Consider the following 16,926-nt stretch of genomic DNA (forward strand, 5'->3'; position numbering starts at 1 on the left):
AGTTCCGTTTTGGGCCAACACCATCAAGTTCACTTGTCACTCCACCATGTATACCAGCGGCAGCCCGAATGCTAATGGGAAGTCCCCACAAAACGAAGCGTCAATCGTCAATGATACGACTCTTCAAGCCGATCTTACTTTTCTCTCTTCGTTACTATCTAAAGAGGGCAAAGATGACAATGCAGACGTAGATGTTGTCGCCCTCTTACGACAGCTTGAGACAGCCGATGGCGTTGCGCAGGGTGTTGAAAGTCGTATTGATGGGATATTGGGGAGCTTGGACGCACTGCTGGATTCTTTACAACCTGATAGCGCGGAAGGTCAATCAGTCACAGGTGACGCCAAGGAGCAGGATGGCGCGAAGGGAGAATGATTACAAGTGAGGCCCGTTGGTGTGTTTTAAATAACTAAACTATTCCTGATCATCGACCTATTCATACACATGCTTGAATAGATCCATTTTTGCTTGAAAGGCCACCCTGAGAAACCGATGGCTGGGAATCAGGAGGAGGGTAATGCAGCGTTGAACGTTAAGCCTTAGACTAGTGGCAACTGCGACTCTTCTCCGCTATTCGAGGAGCTTTTGACCTGTCATGTGAGTAGAATTTTTTCATTTTGAACAGCTTCACTGCTCAACCCGCTGACAAGACATAGCGACAAATCTTGTTGTCTACGCTGTCAGACTCGATAGTGATACGGACTGCTTGTTATGAAAGGCCGCCAGACTCTTCAAGATTCATACACGGTCCTTCCAAGAGCGGAGCCTATTCCATCGATGTAATCCTATCCCTTCGCGAGGGCATGTCTACATACTTGCGTCCAAGGATCGTGATGACTGAAAACTCGGTCGTCAGTGTAAGAGTGGCAGATTTTATCCCGCAGGCTCCGCACCTGGCATGGAAATGACGGGTAAATGCCAACATACGTGACTACAGTCGCTACTTCCCCACCAAGTTCGATGCTTAACATGGATCCCTGCCCTGTGGTTGACACATTCGACGATGCCAATGCTCTGGAAAGTTCTAAAAACAATGATCATTACAGTGCTGGTGCGTGCATACTGTGTTTGCTTGGTTCGTTCAAAAATTCATCCTTACGACCGATGGACGTTACTGATATTCAGATGTCATACAACGGTGGCATGATTGATTGCCGAATGTGTGTGATTTGGCGGTGTGCAAACGGATCTTGTTGTGATCCACACGGATAGGCGGAATTCGGAAGGTATATGGAACGTAATCCTCCTCGCTTTCGTAGAGAGGGCCGATGTCTCCTCAGAGTCATGTGAACGAGTGATTGACGAATTGTAAGTATGGAGACGAGCGAGTTGAATGTTACACTCAGAGGCAACGGTCCTGGTGACTATCTTGACTCTACGCAATGACAGTGCAAGTACTCGAGCGCTCAGTATCACAATCGGGCTTCCGCCTCTCGCCAACCTTGACAATTCGCCTGTGCCCTGGTGTAAGACGAACTGGATTGTCTATCAATGCTTACTCGACGCAAGCCTGCTATATGGTCAATATAAAACGGCGCATCTTCGCATTCCATTCTGGCATTCAGACTGTGATAGAAGTCGGACGCGGAAAGCTCACGGTAACGTCTTCTTACATGGTTTGCGATCCAGCACGGACGGTAATGCAGGTATGAGTGCATTCATATTGTCCGCCAACAACAGTATAAAGAGACGAGCATTGCGCGACTGACCTTCACACTACAACCTTTCATCTCAGAACCAAGTAAGCCTCGACGAGCTCTGGCCAAGCGTACAAGTACTGAACAGCGTCCACCACAACAGACCATATCATGTTTTATCTGCTCCCTGTCGGCCACGAGCACTGCGTCACGCTCAAGGATGAGCTGAAGAAGGATAGCCTCATCGTCTTCCGGTCCGACAAATATCGTTTCAAGAAGGACTGTCACCCCGACACCGACCACAGCTGTGTCCGCCTTTATGATTGCAAGGAAAACATCGTTTTGCACATCGGCTTCCGTCGCGGCCAGAACAAGATCGTCTTCAACAGCAAGACCGCCAAGGGCGCCTGGGGCGCGGAGGAGAGTTGCGCTCTCGACGGCGCGTTCAAGGGCGAGGACGTCACGATCACGGTCTATGATCATGGCGATCACTTCCAGATCCTCTGCGACTATCGCACCGTCCACTACTACAAGAAGCAATGCAACGAGAACATCAAAGTCATATCGTACGACGCTAACGACGGCAATGACCCCGTGTTCTCGGGCACTCTTGCGTTGGACACTTATGCGTCTTTCGCTAAGTTTGTCCCCTGCGATGACTAGGTATGCGGCACTGTTATTTCCGAGTATGTCGGCCAACAGCCATAGGATCCTAGGCATGATCAGGAGACAGGGCCAGATAACCAGGGACAAGTCGGCGAAGAGCCCTTGAGTATGGAGTTGTACGATATATGAGCGTCATTGTTGAGAGGAAAGAGGAGGAGGTTGCAATATCTTATATGCTTTGAAGAAAATCTGGCCCGAGCTGTGTTCAGCGCGATTGACGCTGTTAAGCATTTCGGACGACCAAAGATCGTTCTGAACTTTTTAAGTCAGACTGTGATCTCAGTGATCTGCCTCTTTTATCATCGACACGTCTCGGCGTCCTACCTCACGGACTGCATGAGTAGGCCTTGATCTATGATGGGTCAATCCTCTCCCTCGCACACTTTACATTGCATCATGATCAAGAAAAGATGCTGAGACCAATGTTGTAGCAAATGACAAACTAAAAGTACATACAAGGGCCAATACCCAACCAAGAAAGAACCCCACTCCAATTGTCCATGAATCAGATAGTTTAAGGGAATGCAACACCGACCTCCTTCATTAGATCTGTCACTTCGACATCTATGACGAAAACGGTCAGTAGAAATAAATAGATATTGTTGACGGATAGCACACACGGTCCTCGGTGTGTTGCATGCGCGATGAAAAGACACATTGACTGCCTATGAAACCGTGATGATTGAATGCGGCGCCTTGTTCACTGACAAGACGAACCTGGTCCGAATACAAACTCGCCTCCAAGCTGAGACAGATTCCCTTGTTTACCAATGTGCATCGGGTTCTTCAACGGTCCTCGCTAGTGAAACCATCGATGTGAGACATTGTCTTTTCGAGAGTGAAAAGATACATACCTTGATGCTCTTCAGGACGTTTGTAAATAAGCCGTCTTGGAGATAGCTGCGCTTCTCCTGACCAGCAGGTGTTTGGTTTAGGGTTTCGATTGTCATGCCGAGGGCATGGTAGAGCTTGCGCGTGGGGTCAGCATAAATGTCACCTTGAAAGCTCGTTGTTTCTAGAGATGTCCGCAAAGCCGCGTATAAGTTCAGAAGCGTGAGAGTCATGGGAGTAGGCGTGCACCTTTATAATTATCGATGAGTTTCCATTCGCCGCAGCCTACGACGACTATCTTAACACCAGCATCTTTCAATGCGTCTTGACGGACACTGGCGAGCTGGGACACGTATTGCTGGCAGACGGTTAGTTGAGACTTGTATTACACTCGGAATCTCAGGCACCTGGCAATTCTGGTAGTCAACGGCGGTTGATAGCGGTCAAAAATAAATAATTCAGTGTATACACGGACCCCACAGAAGAAATGTCCTATCATAAAGAGTCATTGGATGGTTCATGGCAGCGTGAACATTTGAGCGCACTGATGAACACCACAACTGCTTTCTCGTTCTCAAAAATGGACCCAAATCGGACTTGCGCGCCTTTGACATCGAATATCTCAAGGTTCGAGGCTTCCTCAATCACATTGGCCTCGATAAGAGACCCGGTCTGTTCAATGCCAGGCATGAGGATGGTGGTGGGAAGAATGCAAATTGCAACCGTCACGGTCGAATGATCGCGGGGATACGACCATAAGACGAGGTTAGGAGCTGTCAAAGCGTCGGTCCTCGAACTTGCTTGCCTTGACCGCTGACCCTCACTGATCCCTATTTACATCCCATCTTCCTTCGTAACACAGTACGCATTAGCCAAATATTTTCTGCTCGTCCTTGCTTTATCCTCCATCAACACGATTGACTGAAGACCTTAGGTCTATCGCAAACTCTAGCAGTGCCAATATGAACCCTTCACAAGGCGGACGGGCACGCACGTCGCCACTGTCTTCCATCTTGCTAAGGCATCCTATCTACGACGGGATATATTCTCGACTAAGCCCTGGCGCTCGCATCCGCTTCGGGCGCACATGTCGCCTCGCGCACAAGAGCGTGCAGGACTTCCACCTTAGAACGTACAACATCAACCGCCACCTGAAGCGCTTCGTCGATGACCCCATCGCGTTCCGCAACTTGCAGGCGCGCCTCGCGATGCTCATCTCTGGCTCGAATGCGCTCCAATTCCTGGACTCGACATTCTACCCCAGCTCGGATCTGGACCTCTATGTCTGGAAAGAAGATATCAAAGAGGTGGGGCGCTGGCTGATGGAGCACGAAGGCTACACGTTCACGCCGAGCGTTTTCCAGAACGATGACTTTGACAAAGCCCACTGGATGCGGGAGCAATGGGGGCCGTCTGCGCTCTCCGCCGCGCTTGCGACGGCGTCAGACGTGGAGCTGGACGATGTGGACGAGTTCCATCACCAACACTACCGCTTCACGGGGCTGCACGGGGTATACAGCTTCGCGAAGAACGGACCGGACGGCCGACTCACGGTCCAGGTCATCGCCGGCACTGGCGGTCCCCTGAACACGATCCTGACGTTCCACAGCAGTGAGTGCTGACCTGACCCGAAGATGACGTTCTCCCCCATCTCTCGAACAGCGTGCGTCATGAACTGCATCGCGTTCGACGCGGCGTACAGCCTGTACCCGCAGGCCACGTTCGAGGAGCGCCGCTCGCTGTGCATGGCCACCCTGACCGACACCGACGCCGCCGCGTTCACCAAGTACTCGCGCAGAGGCTGGCAGCTCATCTCGGCCGTCTGGCCGCACGAGCGGGCCACAAACAGGGCCTCGTTCCACGTCGACGCCACGCGCTGGGTCGCGGACCGCTACTCGTGGGTCGTCCCGCTCGACACGAGCGAGCTGCAGCCGCGCCCGCGGCTGTCCCCCACGTCGGACTACTTCGCGTGGGACCCGGTCGTCTACAACAGCTGGCGGCTCGAAGTCGCAGAAGATCACGCATTCGAGATGGTCGGCGGCGCCGCGATCGGCCGGTCCGTGTGCAGCACCGTCGTGCGCTACGCGTACCTCATCGTCGACCCCGGCCTGTTCAAGACGATCACCACCTTTTTGAAGACGCAGGGCAGGCTCGAGCACCTCAAGGCCAAGCGCTTGTCCTGGAACGAGCGCAAGAGGCTGTGGACGTGGTGAGTCCCAGTGGCTATCGATATCGATGCGTTCGTCTGGCCTGAGCAACCTTCTTGAGGTGGGACGCCACCGTCGCGGGCATCATCGACGCTCACCGCGCAGAAGAGAAAAAGAAGCAGGAGACGGAAGCCGAAGATCGTATGGCCGTGGACTGAATCTGACTCACGCCCAGTATGTATTCCTCGCGAAACGAGGCCTCAACATGTATGTACAATATAGTCGCACCATCACTTCGCATTTTCGCATCCGACAGATCTTTTCTCGTTCACAATACGGACTGCTTAGTCGTAGTCATGCGCTTTCCGTTACTCACAAAAATTTCCCCCCTACTGCCCTCGGTCGCAAGTTGCCCAGAGGGCCATGCCATATATATATATTCCTATGTATCCTCGTACTTATCAGTCCATTCCATCGAACGCATACGATATAACAGCATTCCATCAGCAACACGAAAAACACAGAGCAGAGCGAGAGAAATGCGCAGATGATGATGACGACGGTGATGATAATGATGAAGATGAAGATGAGTATGAGTATGATACAGGCCATGCATAGTAGGGTATGAGGTGCACAGAACGGCGCGGCGACCGTCCCTCTAGGGGTCCTCCTCCACCAGACTCATCAGATCGAACCGGTTCACCGTCTTGACGACGTCCGCGCCCTTCCTAACAAACACAAGCTGTACACACCGCGCCTCCATCAGCGATCGGCGACCCAAAACACCGCGCACGAGCGAGCGAGCACACGCACCATGTACGGGTTAGCCGTCGAGCCCGTCGTGTCCGCCAGCACCTCCTCCTTCGCGACGACGCCGACGTCCGAGTCGTTATACTTGAACCACGCGTCCGGCTCCTCGGGCAGGTGCCGCGAGTAGAAGAAGTAGTGGCCCCACGACGGCGACGACCCGCGGTGGATGAACACCGACGTCAGCTCGTACGCCGCCGCGCGCTCGTCCACCCAGATCGCCTCCATCTCCGCCTTGAGCGCCGCCGCGCGCGCGCGCAGGCCCTCCAACTCCACGCGCAGGCCGTCCTGCTCCGCGCCCAGCGCAGCGACGAGCGCCGCGTCCGCCTCGGGCAGCGCGACCGTCTCCTGTTTCTGCAGAAACTCCTGCGTGCCGCCGAGGGCCGCCCCGAACGGCGCGTGCTACACCCCGACAGCGCTCGGTCAGCGCTCGGAAAATAACAGCAAAATGGGACGCGCTTACCGTTCCCGTGGTGAGTAGATGGATGCGATCGCGGCACGCGCTGAGCGCGGCGTGGATCGCCTTGGACCGCTCCTTCTTCTCGGGGTCCGCGCTGTCCAGGAACCGATCCATGTACACAGTCTCCCCGAACTTGACGTACGCCTGCGACTTGTACGGCTGCAGCGTCTCGCGGTCGAACTGCCCCCGCTACACACACGCCGCCGGCCGTCAGAGTCGCTTTCAATAAAACATATCCCCGGACAGACAGACGTGACGGGCCGTACCTGGAGCTGGATCTGCAGCAGCGGCGGCAGATCAACAAGCGTGACCTCCATGCGCGCCGCCTTGCCCTCGAACTCGACCGCGTCGTCAAAGTAGCTTCCGAGCCCGTCGTACAGGTCGTACCCCTCGTCCGACACGTTCACCGGCAGCAGCGAGAACAGCACCTCCTTCTCGTGGATCGACGCGTCCCCCGGCACGAACGACAGCCGCTGCTTGAGCGTCCCATAGAACAGCCTGCAGAGACACGGACGCTCAACGACAAGAACAACAACGACGAAACGCGCGCAAGGGCACGCCGCTCACCGCTTCACGACGCTCGTCTTACCCTCCTCCGCGTCGCCCAAGCCGTCAAACTTGAGCAGCGCGGTCTCGATCTGGAACATACAGTTGTCCATGCACTCCGACACGTCGTGCTGCCGCCCTGTGCGCCACGCGAACGCCACAGCCATCAGCCCCCCTCCTCTCTGCACACGTGGACGCGAACGTACCGAACATCATGACCGACTCCGACGCCGCCTTCCGCGGCGGGAGCGACGGCGGCTGTTGTTGCTTCTGCACCGCCCGCCCCTCCGCCGCCGCCGCATCTAGCATCTCCGCATCGCCGCCCGCACCCGCGCCCGCGCCGACCCGCGAAGACGACGGCACAGCAGCCGGCGATCCCGCGCCCTCGCCCTCGCCCAAACCCGCATCGACGTCCATCTGCGCGCCCGCGTCCTCCTGCTCCCGATCGCGCCGCTTGCCAAGCACAGACGCCGCAGACGCAGACGATGACGCCGACGCCGACGCCGGCTCCCCGGTCTCCCCGGGCGGCGACGACGCCGACGATGCGGGCGCGCGCGCCGGCGCGTCGTCCACGAGCGTCGCCTCCGTATCGTGCGACGAGTCCGTCCCGCCCCTGTCCGCGTCCGCGTCCGCATCCGCGTCCTCGTCCTCGTCCTTCGACGTGACCAGCGCGAGCTTCGCAAGCTCGATCGACGGCGTCACCGCGGGCACGTCCGCGTGCTCCAGATCCCAGAACAGGCCCGCCAGCTGCCCGACGACTGCCGCGCGAGCGTGAATACGACGCCGACCACTACGACGCGAAAAAGGCGGGTGAGGTGGGGGGGTGGGGGGGGTACTCACATTTTTTCGACCGCAAGATCTCGCGCCTCGTCACCAACCGCCCGCCAACCCGATGCCGCTTCAAATCGTCGTCCGTCAGCTTATCGTCCTCGAGCGCCTTGTACTCCGAATTGAGCAGCGTCTCCACGGCCTTGCGCAAATCCGTGATCGTGTAGAAGTACTGCAGCAGCGAGTTGAGGTAGCACGTGTTCCCGAGCTGGTTCAGGCCGCGCGGCCAGTCGGGCCTCGCAGGCGGCACCACGTCCCCCGCTACCCGTACCACCCCTCAGTCAACCGACAAAAAAAAAAACAGAAAAACTACGCCAAAGGGCACTCACGATCCGTCCCCGTCTCCAAAAACCGCCTCAACCGCACACTCTCCCTCGCCTCCGCAACAACCGCAACAGCCTCCCGCATCCTCTCCGCCTCCCCCGGCTGATCCGCAACCCGCACCGAATAAATCGTCAACAGCATCCCGTCGTCCACCTCCCTCGGCGCCTCCAGCGTCGCATACGCCCGCCCCGGCGTCATCGGCCCCGCCCCTCCTGCACCGCCGGCGGTCTCGCGCGCCCACACGTCCCGCAGCGCAGCGCTCCCCCGCAGCTCCGCCACAACCCGCAGCGCCTCGTCCGCCTCCACCGCCCGCGCCCCCGCTCCCCCGCGCGCGCGCGCCTCGCGCCACGCATTCACAACAAACGCATCCTCCACGTCGTCCCCCAGCTCCACCCCGAGCGCCCCCGCGCGCCCGAACCCCAGCGCCTCCCGCGCCCCGCGCGCGTTGTCGTGCGTGAACCGCAGCCGCGCCCGCTCCTCCAGCACCAGCGCCTGCAGCTCCGCGGGCGCCGCCGCGCCGCCGCGCGCGGGCGCGCTCAGCGCGCTGAAGAGCGCGAAGAAGGCGGAGAAGTGGTCGATCGTGTGCGCGGGGTCGCAGCGGCACTGCGCGAGGTACGCGAAGGCCAAGAGCTCTGTGGCGGGCGGCCGGTGGCTGGTCAGCGTCGTCGCTGCGAGAGAGAGAGAGGAGAGGGCGCGGAGCGCGGTGCGTACCCCACGAATACGTCGTCGGCGTCATGCCGAGCTGGAGCCAGGCCTCTTCCAGGCCCTCGTACTCGAGGTTGATCGGCAGCAGACCGCGGGGGACTGTCAATCGAACGAGCGAGCAAGCGATGACATCAGCAAGCGTGACGCCCTTTGCATGCACGGACGCACTCTGGTCAGGATGCGCGCCGACGGCGGTCTGGTACATCTCGCGCGCGTTCTCGATGCGGACCCACAGCGGGTGCGGTGTATACTCCTTGAGGGACGACGCTGCAGCGCGCGCGCGGTCAGTCGGAGGCGCACGGCACGAGGAAGGAGGGGCAAGGAGATCGCAGGCGTACCGAATCGCTTCCGGTAGTCGACCGCCCAAGCGCTCAGCTCGACCCACGCGCGGAGCAGCTTCGCGCGGTTGCGCCGCCCCTGCGGGGTGCCGGGGTCGACGCTCGGCGGGTGCAGCGCGACTGTGTCCGCGTGGTCCGCGTTATCGACGACGCCGCGCGCCTCGAACCCCAGCGCCTGGAATATTTTCTCCCTGTGCGTGCGAGCTCAGCGCTCAGCGTGCGGCCGGTGCGTGCGTGCGTGTGTGCGTGCGACAAGAGGGGCCACTCACGCGGTCGGGGTCCAGCCCACCTTGGCCTGGAAGGCCTTGCGGGTGACGGGCAGGACGCGGCCCTCGTTCTTCCAGAGCCTGTTCTCCACGATGCTGCGCAAACGGACGCGTCAGCGCGCGCGGCGTGGGACGCGGGCGTCGACGACGCGAGTGACCTACGTCAGGATCGTCTCCCAGGCCATCATGAGGCTGACCTCCTTCGACTTGCCGGGCGGCGGGTGCTCGGTCTTGAACTTGACAAAGTCCTCGACGTAGCGCGCGGGGACGACGCCCGGGACGACGTCAGAGGCGACGCAGTAGAACGAGCACTGGCAGCAGACGTAGAGATCGAGCAGATCGCCCTCGTCCGCCGCGTCCTCGTCGTCCTCTCCGTCTGCGTCGTGCTCCATCGCGGCGGTGGGGGCGCCGGCATCGAGGGCCTGGGCGAGCGCGGCAGTGTCGATGTCGTCGCCGCGGAGGGTGAGCTTGCGGCGCTTGCGCTTGTCGAGCACGGCGGCCTCCCACTCGCTGCGGTGGAAGGCGGGGGTGAGCATGCGGGCGTCGACGGCGTGCTCGTAGAGGTGGAAGTGGTGGGTGCGGTTGGTCTGGCCGAAGGGCTGGTCGCGGGCTGCGCCGAGGCAGGAGGGGGTCTTGCGGCGGCGGGCCTGGTCGGGGAGCGGCGGGTGGCTGTGGCCGTGGGCGGACTTGTCCGCGTGCTGGTGGTCGTCGGGGTCGTGTTTGTGGGCTCGCTTGAAGGAGCGGGCGAGGGGCGGGACGACGGAGGAGGACTTCCAGAGGAGGAGGACCCAGCCGTTGTGTCTGCGGCAGTAGTACGCGTTGGGGTGTGGCACGGCGGTGCGGACCTCCTCTGGGGTCGGCTGTGGTGCGGTCGAGGAGGCGGAGGACGAGGACGACGAGGACGGGGTCGGGGACGATGCGGGGTGCGTCGGGCTCGTTGGATGGTGCGGCGGGGGCTGTTTTATGTCGGGGGGCGTGACGGTGACGGAGAAGAGGGAGTGCTCCGAGTTGTGGAGGCGGTCAGCGAGCAGGGGCGGGAGGATGCCGGGGCCAGGGCGGCGGTGCTTGCGGCGGGTGGCGGGGTCCCACCAGTTCGCCTCCTCGTCCTCGTCGCGGCCATCGATCTCGATCTTTGCGGCTGTCGCTGCGGGCCACGGGCCCGGGGAGTAGTCGGTCCACTCCTGCACGGATGGGGTCCACGAGGGGGCGGTGCCGGAGCCCCACTGGGTGGTGGTGTCGTCGGGCGGGAGGGGGGCGGGGAGGGCGAGATCGGCGGCGAGGCCCGGGACGGGGTCGTCGTCGGGGACGAGCTCGGGCTCGCGGAAGGGGGAGGAGGAGTGTTTGTTTTGGGAGGAGTCGGAGAAGTAGAAGCTGGTGGTGGAGGAGCCGAATGCGGCAGGGCGGGACGGCAGGGGCGGCGGGCGCTTTGTGGGCTGGCCGCCGTAGAAGGAGGCAGGGTGGATGGGCTTGTCTGCGACGGTTGACCTGTGTGCGGCGCCCGTGGGCTTGTTGGAGGGGACGGTGTGGTCCATCGAGCGCGGTTGGTAATCAGCCTGGCCTGCGCTGGGAAGATGGGGTGGTCGGGGGCAAGCAGCGAGATCGCGGGGAGCTTACCTCAAAGGACGCCCGGAAACGTCGTCGGTGGTGCGTGGGCTGATGCGGCGTGCCTGTGATGCTTGCTGAGCGCTGAGCGTCGGTGGGCAGCAGCGCATCGACCCCTCGAAAATGCGGGATGCTCAGCACCACGTGCCCGAGTTCTGGGCCCGATCACGCGTCTCCCCGACGCCTCCGTCCTCCACCTTCACTCAATCGATGTCAGCGCGTTTCTCTCAACAACAAACTCTCGTTCGTCAGCCATCCTGACCTCGTTGGCCGGACACTTCGTCGAACGGGTCGCTGCCCCGTGCGTCTGCACCCTCCCAGCCCATATACTCAACGCGTCGCTCACGACACGATCCTGTCACGGCCGTCGCGCTCCTTCGCCACAGCATCAACGTAGCGATGGTATCTGACTCTTTCTTATACTCGGAACGACCGTCTTCTGTGTGAGATCAGCCACGGAGACTAGTATTTGACCGTGCAGACCTATACCAGGGTTCACCTCAGACGGGCGACTACGTGTCCTCTCGTATCGGCAAGCAGGATCTACCTTGGCATCTTCCTCCCGCTCGGATTCCAGCCCTGTCGACGGGAGAACCACTCGCGAGCACAGGTGTTGTTCTGTGCGCTTGCTGTTTTTTATTCTATCTTCAAAGGGATCGCCATGCCTGCAGTATGTATATACGGGCCCGGGCGTGTATGTCTATCGATCCTTGTGTATGACAGAGTGGCCGACACTGTGGACCTTTTCGTCGGCAGTCCAACTTCAGTGGGAACACGCATCGGGAGTCGCTGTGAGCGCTGAGCGCTGGGCAAGCATGACATCGTGGAATGGTCTCGAGAGCGCATGCATCGCTGCAGAATGCCGGCGGTGGGCCACTGACAGATCCTGACACGCAGATCGTGGCCGCTCCGGAAAGAAGTCTCGAGTCAGCGGCGGCTGGATCTGGCAGCCTCTGCATCGCCCACTCCGACCGCCCGCGATGACGCTCCGTCGATCTTCGACGCGCATGACATCACCCGCTCGAACGGCTCCTGGCTGCCATCTACAACACATCGCATGCTGCCTCCATGGTGCACACTTATATAGCCCAGCAGGCCCTGCGTGATGCGCGCAAAACACCCCTCTCGCACGTACGATCATGAGTCTCCTAACGCTCACGCAGGCGCGGCCCCTCGCCATCGCCTCCTTCCTCGTCAACGTCCTCGCCCAAACAGCCGGGATGCTGATCAAGCCCAACATGAAGGACGTCGCGGACGCGGTGCGCCTCTCCCCTTCCTCGCCTCCGTCCGCGTGTTCGCGTGCGCGCGTTCTCACGGCGCGCGACAGAACCACTACGCGTTCTCCCCGAACCCGTGGTTCGTCGCGGGCTTCTTCTCCGCGCAGACCGTGCTCCAGGCGTGGTGGCTCCGCACGCTGTGGTCCATGCCCGAAGCGCAGGAGCTCGAGTCCGCAGACGACGGGGACACGCGCGCCGCCACGCTCGCCTACGTGCCCATATACGCCCTCGGCAACCTCTGCATCGGTACGCACGCCCGCCCGCACGCCTCATCCCCCCTCGCGCCCCAATCCCGCACCTGACGACCCCAACCCCACGCTCCCCGCTCGCGCCCCCAGCCGGCTGGCTCCTCTTCTGGCTCCGCTCCCAATTCATCCTCTCCCAGTTCCTCGTGGCGCTCAACACCCTCGCCCACCTCTCCGCCGTCTTCTTCCTCCCCGTCCTCTCCACCACCTCCGCCTTCCAGTCCCGCACGCCCCCGCGCGCGCTCCTGCATCTAGTCGCAAAGACGTTCGCAGGCATCGCCGTGCTCGACCTCGTCGACAACGGCGCCGTCGCGCTGCGCTTCGCGCACCCGGACACGACAGCGACGATTGGCGTGCCCGTCGTCTTCGGCCTGCTCGTGCGTCCTCCTCTCATCACCTCGCCCGTCGTGGACGCCCCCTTGAAACGGATGCACATTTCCGTGTTTTGTTTGCGCGTCGGTGCAGGCGCTGGTCTCGGACCCCGTATTTGGCGCGTGCCTCGTGTACGACCTCCTCGCGCTCGCTGCGGGCCAGCGGGGGCGCTGGGGCGCGCAGCTGGCGTGGTACGCCGGCTCGACCGCCGCGGTTGTCGGGATCAAGGTGCTGCAGGCGTTTTATGGCAAGCCGGGCGGGATCAGGCTCGGGAGGGAGGGCGATTTGTCCTGAGGGCGGCTGTACCGTCTTTCGTTTCTTATGAGGCTGTGGTGTGGTTCTAGGTTATCCTGTGTATTTGGTTGTATAGTGTTTTGTTGGATGATGATGTGGGGCGATAGTTTCTTGGGGGAGGGTGGTTGTCATTTTGAGTGAAGGTAGGACAGATTAAGTACTCGATGATGTGTACGTGAATGGCAAACGATTAAAAACTCCTCACGGAATATCGTACATGTACCAGGGTATATAAGCATAAAGTAACCGCAACAGAAGATGAGCGCCTGAGCGCCCGAGCGCCTGAGCAGCCAACACCAGGCGCACGACACAGCGTCCACGACGATCAAATCTCCTGCGCCAGATAGCAAACCCGCGCGCCGCAGTCCGCGTCCCCGCACCCGGAGCACTCGTGCCGGTCGTCGTGCCTCCTGGAGGCACACCCGCGCGCGAAACACGGCTCGACGCCGGCGGGGCTCACGACCTGCCCGCCGGCGCCGCGCCAGCACCGCGCGGGCGTGCCGTCCCAGAGGCGGCGGCGGCGGCGGCGCACCGCGACAAGCCGGGGTGCGCGCGCGCGAGGCACACGGCGCGGATGGGCAGGCCGGGGCGCGAGGGGCGCGTGCGGGGGCGGCGCTGTCTGGGGGAGGCGGAGCGGAGGCGTGGGGAGCGGCTGCGGCTGCGGCTGCGGTCGCGGCGGTCGTGCATCGTGATTCCCGCCTGCACGGCGCAGCGTGGGGGCGCGACGCGGAGACGCGAGTGTGGAGGGAGATAGGGACGATGACGCACGCAGGAGATGGGCGAGATGGGCGAGACGCTGAGCGGCGCGGTCGGGAGTGAGGACCGAGCGGGGGCTGACCTCGGCCATCGCCGCGACTTGCAAGTTCCGCGAGTGCTCGCTGCTGGTGTTCTCGAGGAGCGTCTCGTTAAACAGGCCGATATTGGGCGCTTCGCCGCCTCTAACGCTGTCGTACCACGAGCGGCGCACGCTCGCCTGGTAGCGCAGCAGGATCGTCTCCCCGTGCGCGCGGAACCGGCACGGGTGCGCGTCGAGCGCGCGGTAGAGCGCCGCGACGGCGTCGACGGCGTCCGCCGGCCACGCGCATTTCCTCGTATCGTCCAGCATCGCTATCATGCCGACGGACATCTGGCTCCACGCGAGATCGGCGTCCGGGACTACCTCGTCGGATGGAGCGAGCCCCGCGATGGCGAGGGAGCGCTGGCGGCCCTCGTGGGTGAAGTGCCAGAGCACGACGTACTCGACGTTCGCGAGCTTGTCGATCGCGTAGCGGGAGGGCAAATAGGTGGGGTGATCGGGCGCCGCGCGCGTCTTGTCGAAGGCGGGCAGCGTGAGCTTGGACTGGAGACGGGGATGGGGCTAGGGCTGCGCGGCTTCGCGAGGGCGCGCGGGATTGGGCCCATCAGGATGGGCGGCGTCGCTGGCCGCCTGCGCGCCCCACAAAAGGCGCTGCCGCGCGTTGATGGCGGCCCACATGGCGGCGAGGCGCAGCGCCGTCTGTTTGTCGGTCTCGCCTGGGAGCGCGAGCTCGAGTCGGACGGCGGTCCAGTCTGCGCTCGCGAACTCGGGGCAGACGTCTGCGTTGGGATCGGACGCGATGCGCGGGGGCATGGTAGGAAAGGGAAGAGAGGGGCGAGCCTGTGCGCTGACGCGCTGGCGAGGCGGGTGAGGCCTAGGTCTTACGGAAGGGTATAGTCTCTCAGGGTGATAGTCTCAGGGTACGTACACCCGTGCTTCACTCCCAGCTTGGAGACTAGCCATTTGGATATGTGATACACGCTTTAGAATGCAGCGTCAAGTCCCCGGCATCGATATAGCACTAGGATATGGCGGTATAGCCAAAGCCCAACGTCAGCCAGTCTATCCGCCCCATCCGAACCGTCTACTACCGCGTCGAATCGAGAATCGACCACTCGCCCAGCGACGAACCCAACACGCGCTCTGTCCGCATCTCGCAGCCGACCCCTGCTCACAGATCTCGCGCTCAGAACTTGTACACCTGGTCCTCGGTGTACCCGAGCTCCTTGAGGATCCCGCCGACCGCGCCCTGCTTCGGGCCCTCCTTCTTCCCCGCGATGGCGGCGACCTGGCCGGGCGGGCCTATGTTGCGTTGCAGACGATAGGGCGGTCAGAGGTGGCGGACAGACGCGGAGACAGAGGGGGAGGGGAGGACGCACCGCAGACGAAGACTTTAACTTTGTCGTTGAGGGAGGGGGGCGCGAGGTGCTGCTTGAGCACGTCCTTTGACAGGAATCCGGTGTGACCTGACGAGACGCGAACGAACCAGTTGTCAGCAGACCGAGCAGAGCACGTACGCGTATTGTCGCGCGCGCCAAGCACCGCTCAGCATAAAGGCCCGTGCCAAAGCCGCGGCGATGCCCCCGACATGAACTCAACAACGAATCGAGCGCACCTGTCCATGCTTTGCCGCTCTCGGGCTTATCGACGGCGTACAACACATCGAACGTATCCGGGTGCGCCTTCCTCAGCGCATCGAATTCCTCGCGGAGGAGGATGTCGGCCTCGGTCTGGTTCGCGAAGACGAGCTTGAACTTGGTCTTGTTGGACGGATCCGCGAGCGCGTAGGTGAGGATCTGGTAGAGCGGGGTGCTGCGGGGGTCTTAGACGCGAGCGGAGAGGCGGAGCGAGGGACGGACGTACATGCCGCTGCCACCGCCGATGAGCGCGACCTCGTCGAACTCGTTCACTAGATGCCCGGCACGCGCACGGGCGTCACGATCCGGCGTCAGCACCGACACGCACAAGCCCGACCGCGCGCGCAAGCGGCCCACGCACCTTTATACGGGAACTTCGCGATCGGGCCCTTGATGGCGAGCGTGTCGCCGACCTTGAGGTCGTGGATGTGCTTCGAGGCGTTGCCGGCGTCGTATTTCTTGACGAGGAGCGCGAGCTCGCCGGGGGCGTCGGGCTGGGAGACGGGGGTGTACGGGCGCACGACGGGGCGGCCTTTGGCATCCGTGAGGGCGGCGGGGTCGGAGGCGCGGACGAGGAGGCAGGAGGCGACGGGGAGGAGCGAGGCTTCGTTGTTCGGGAGCTCGAAGACGAAGCTGCGTGGGCGTCAGCTGGCAGGCAGACGCGGCACAAATAAGAGGACATGGGGGACGCACGTGGCGGTGTTGTGGTTGTAAGGGACGACGCGCTTGAGCTTGAAGTCGAGGAAGTTCTGCGGGTCGAGCGGGCTCTTCTCCTGCGCCTTCTTCGGCGTGGGCGCGGTGCTGTTGAGGAAGACGTAGCCGCCGAGGCCGAGGGTGCCGGCGGAGATCAGGTAGAGCGGGAGGTTCGACTGGGCCTTTTTGGGGGCGGTTTCGGTCGTGTACCGGCGGGAGGCGGCGGCCTGTGGAGATTTTGTCAGGTTGTTGGGTGCGGATCGCGAAAAGAAATGCGTTACGGCGGAGCGGGCAAATGTGGCTGCGCGGATAAAGGACATTGCGGGCGGCTGGGGGGGTGCGCTGGCTAGAGAGAATAGGATGTGGTGGACGAGCAGCAAGCGACGACGAGGGACATTGGCGCGCTCAGGACATGGGATGGTGTCATCTCAGCTGACGCCTGAGAACAATGGAAAAT

The 16,926-nt window shown here is 61.5% G+C and overlaps 6 protein-coding genes across 6 annotated transcripts; 3 read left to right on the plus strand and 3 right to left on the minus strand.

Annotated features, from left to right (window-relative positions):
- Positions 1 to 46: 46 nt before the first annotated feature.
- On the plus strand, positions 47 to 373 carry HETIRDRAFT_99035 (uncharacterized protein; the record flags this gene model as incomplete). The annotated part of the gene is made up of 1 exon (XM_009542275.1): positions 47 to 373. One exon carries the CDS (start codon positions 47 to 49, stop codon positions 371 to 373), a length of 327 nt encoding a protein of 108 aa, XP_009540570.1.
- Positions 374 to 1,711: 1,338 nt separating this feature from the next.
- On the plus strand, positions 1,712 to 2,298 carry HETIRDRAFT_58543 (putative galectin; the record flags this gene model as incomplete). Its single annotated transcript, XM_009542077.1, has 2 exons — positions 1,712 to 1,739; positions 1,799 to 2,298. Exon 2 carries the CDS (start codon positions 1,807 to 1,809, stop codon positions 2,296 to 2,298), a length of 492 nt encoding a protein of 163 aa, XP_009540372.1. The 5' UTR covers positions 1,712 to 1,739; positions 1,799 to 1,806.
- Positions 2,299 to 2,815: 517 nt separating this feature from the next.
- Positions 2,816 to 3,822, minus strand: HETIRDRAFT_307693 (uncharacterized protein; the record flags this gene model as incomplete). Its single annotated transcript, XM_009542276.1, has 7 exons — positions 2,816 to 2,865; positions 2,922 to 2,962; positions 3,015 to 3,100; positions 3,156 to 3,316; positions 3,382 to 3,490; positions 3,608 to 3,624; positions 3,678 to 3,822. The coding sequence occupies 7 exons, from the start codon at positions 3,820 to 3,822 to the stop codon at positions 2,816 to 2,818; spliced, it is 609 nt and encodes a 202-aa protein (XP_009540571.1).
- A 272-nt stretch (positions 3,823 to 4,094) lies between these two features.
- On the plus strand, positions 4,095 to 5,592 carry HETIRDRAFT_58546 (uncharacterized protein; the record flags this gene model as incomplete). Its single annotated transcript, XM_009542078.1, has 3 exons — positions 4,095 to 4,439; positions 4,587 to 4,743; positions 4,795 to 5,592. The coding sequence occupies 3 exons, from the start codon at positions 4,095 to 4,097 to the stop codon at positions 5,343 to 5,345; spliced, it is 1,053 nt and encodes a 350-aa protein (XP_009540373.1). The 3' UTR covers positions 5,346 to 5,592.
- Positions 5,593 to 5,937: 345 nt separating this feature from the next.
- Positions 5,938 to 13,939, minus strand: HETIRDRAFT_306078 (uncharacterized protein; the record flags this gene model as incomplete). Its single annotated transcript, XM_009542277.1, has 14 exons — positions 5,938 to 6,021; positions 6,093 to 6,488; positions 6,550 to 6,735; positions 6,813 to 7,044; positions 7,114 to 7,231; positions 7,299 to 7,850; positions 7,933 to 8,181; positions 8,250 to 8,876; positions 8,956 to 9,048; positions 9,118 to 9,216; positions 9,288 to 9,478; positions 9,557 to 9,649; positions 9,716 to 11,024; positions 13,876 to 13,939. Coding segments are annotated over 14 exons (4,293 nt in total), but the record flags the coding sequence as incomplete, so codon positions are not given.
- A 1,150-nt stretch (positions 13,940 to 15,089) lies between these two features.
- On the minus strand, positions 15,090 to 16,842 carry HETIRDRAFT_437452 (uncharacterized protein). The gene is made up of 7 exons (XM_009542278.1): positions 16,751 to 16,842; positions 16,470 to 16,696; positions 16,138 to 16,409; positions 16,003 to 16,048; positions 15,755 to 15,951; positions 15,519 to 15,605; positions 15,090 to 15,441 (listed from the first exon to the last, which is right to left on the minus strand). Exons 1-7 carry the CDS (start codon positions 16,787 to 16,789, stop codon positions 15,326 to 15,328), a joined length of 984 nt encoding a protein of 327 aa, XP_009540573.1. The 5' UTR covers positions 16,790 to 16,842; the 3' UTR covers positions 15,090 to 15,325.
- Between the last annotated feature and the right edge of the window lie 84 nt (positions 16,843 to 16,926).

This window comes from Heterobasidion irregulare (genome assembly GCF_000320585.1).
Source record: "Heterobasidion irregulare TC 32-1 unplaced genomic scaffold scaffold_01, whole genome shotgun sequence".
NCBI lineage: Eukaryota > Fungi > Basidiomycota > Agaricomycetes > Russulales > Bondarzewiaceae > Heterobasidion > Heterobasidion irregulare.

Bases quoted from the DNA above. Each gene is read 5' to 3' on its own strand.
- HETIRDRAFT_437452 (XM_009542278.1), bottom strand. From the start codon at position 16,789: ATGTCCTTTATCCGCGCAGCCACATTTGCCCGCTCCGCC. The intron at 16,410-16,469 runs GTGCGTCCCCCA...ACGCCCACGCAG, and splicing joins TACAACCACAACACCGCCAC to CTTCGTCTTCGAGCTCCCGA. The intron at 16,049-16,137 runs GTGCGTGGGCCG...CCGGGCATCTAG, and splicing joins CGCGAAGTTCCCGTATAAAG to TGAACGAGTTCGACGAGGTC.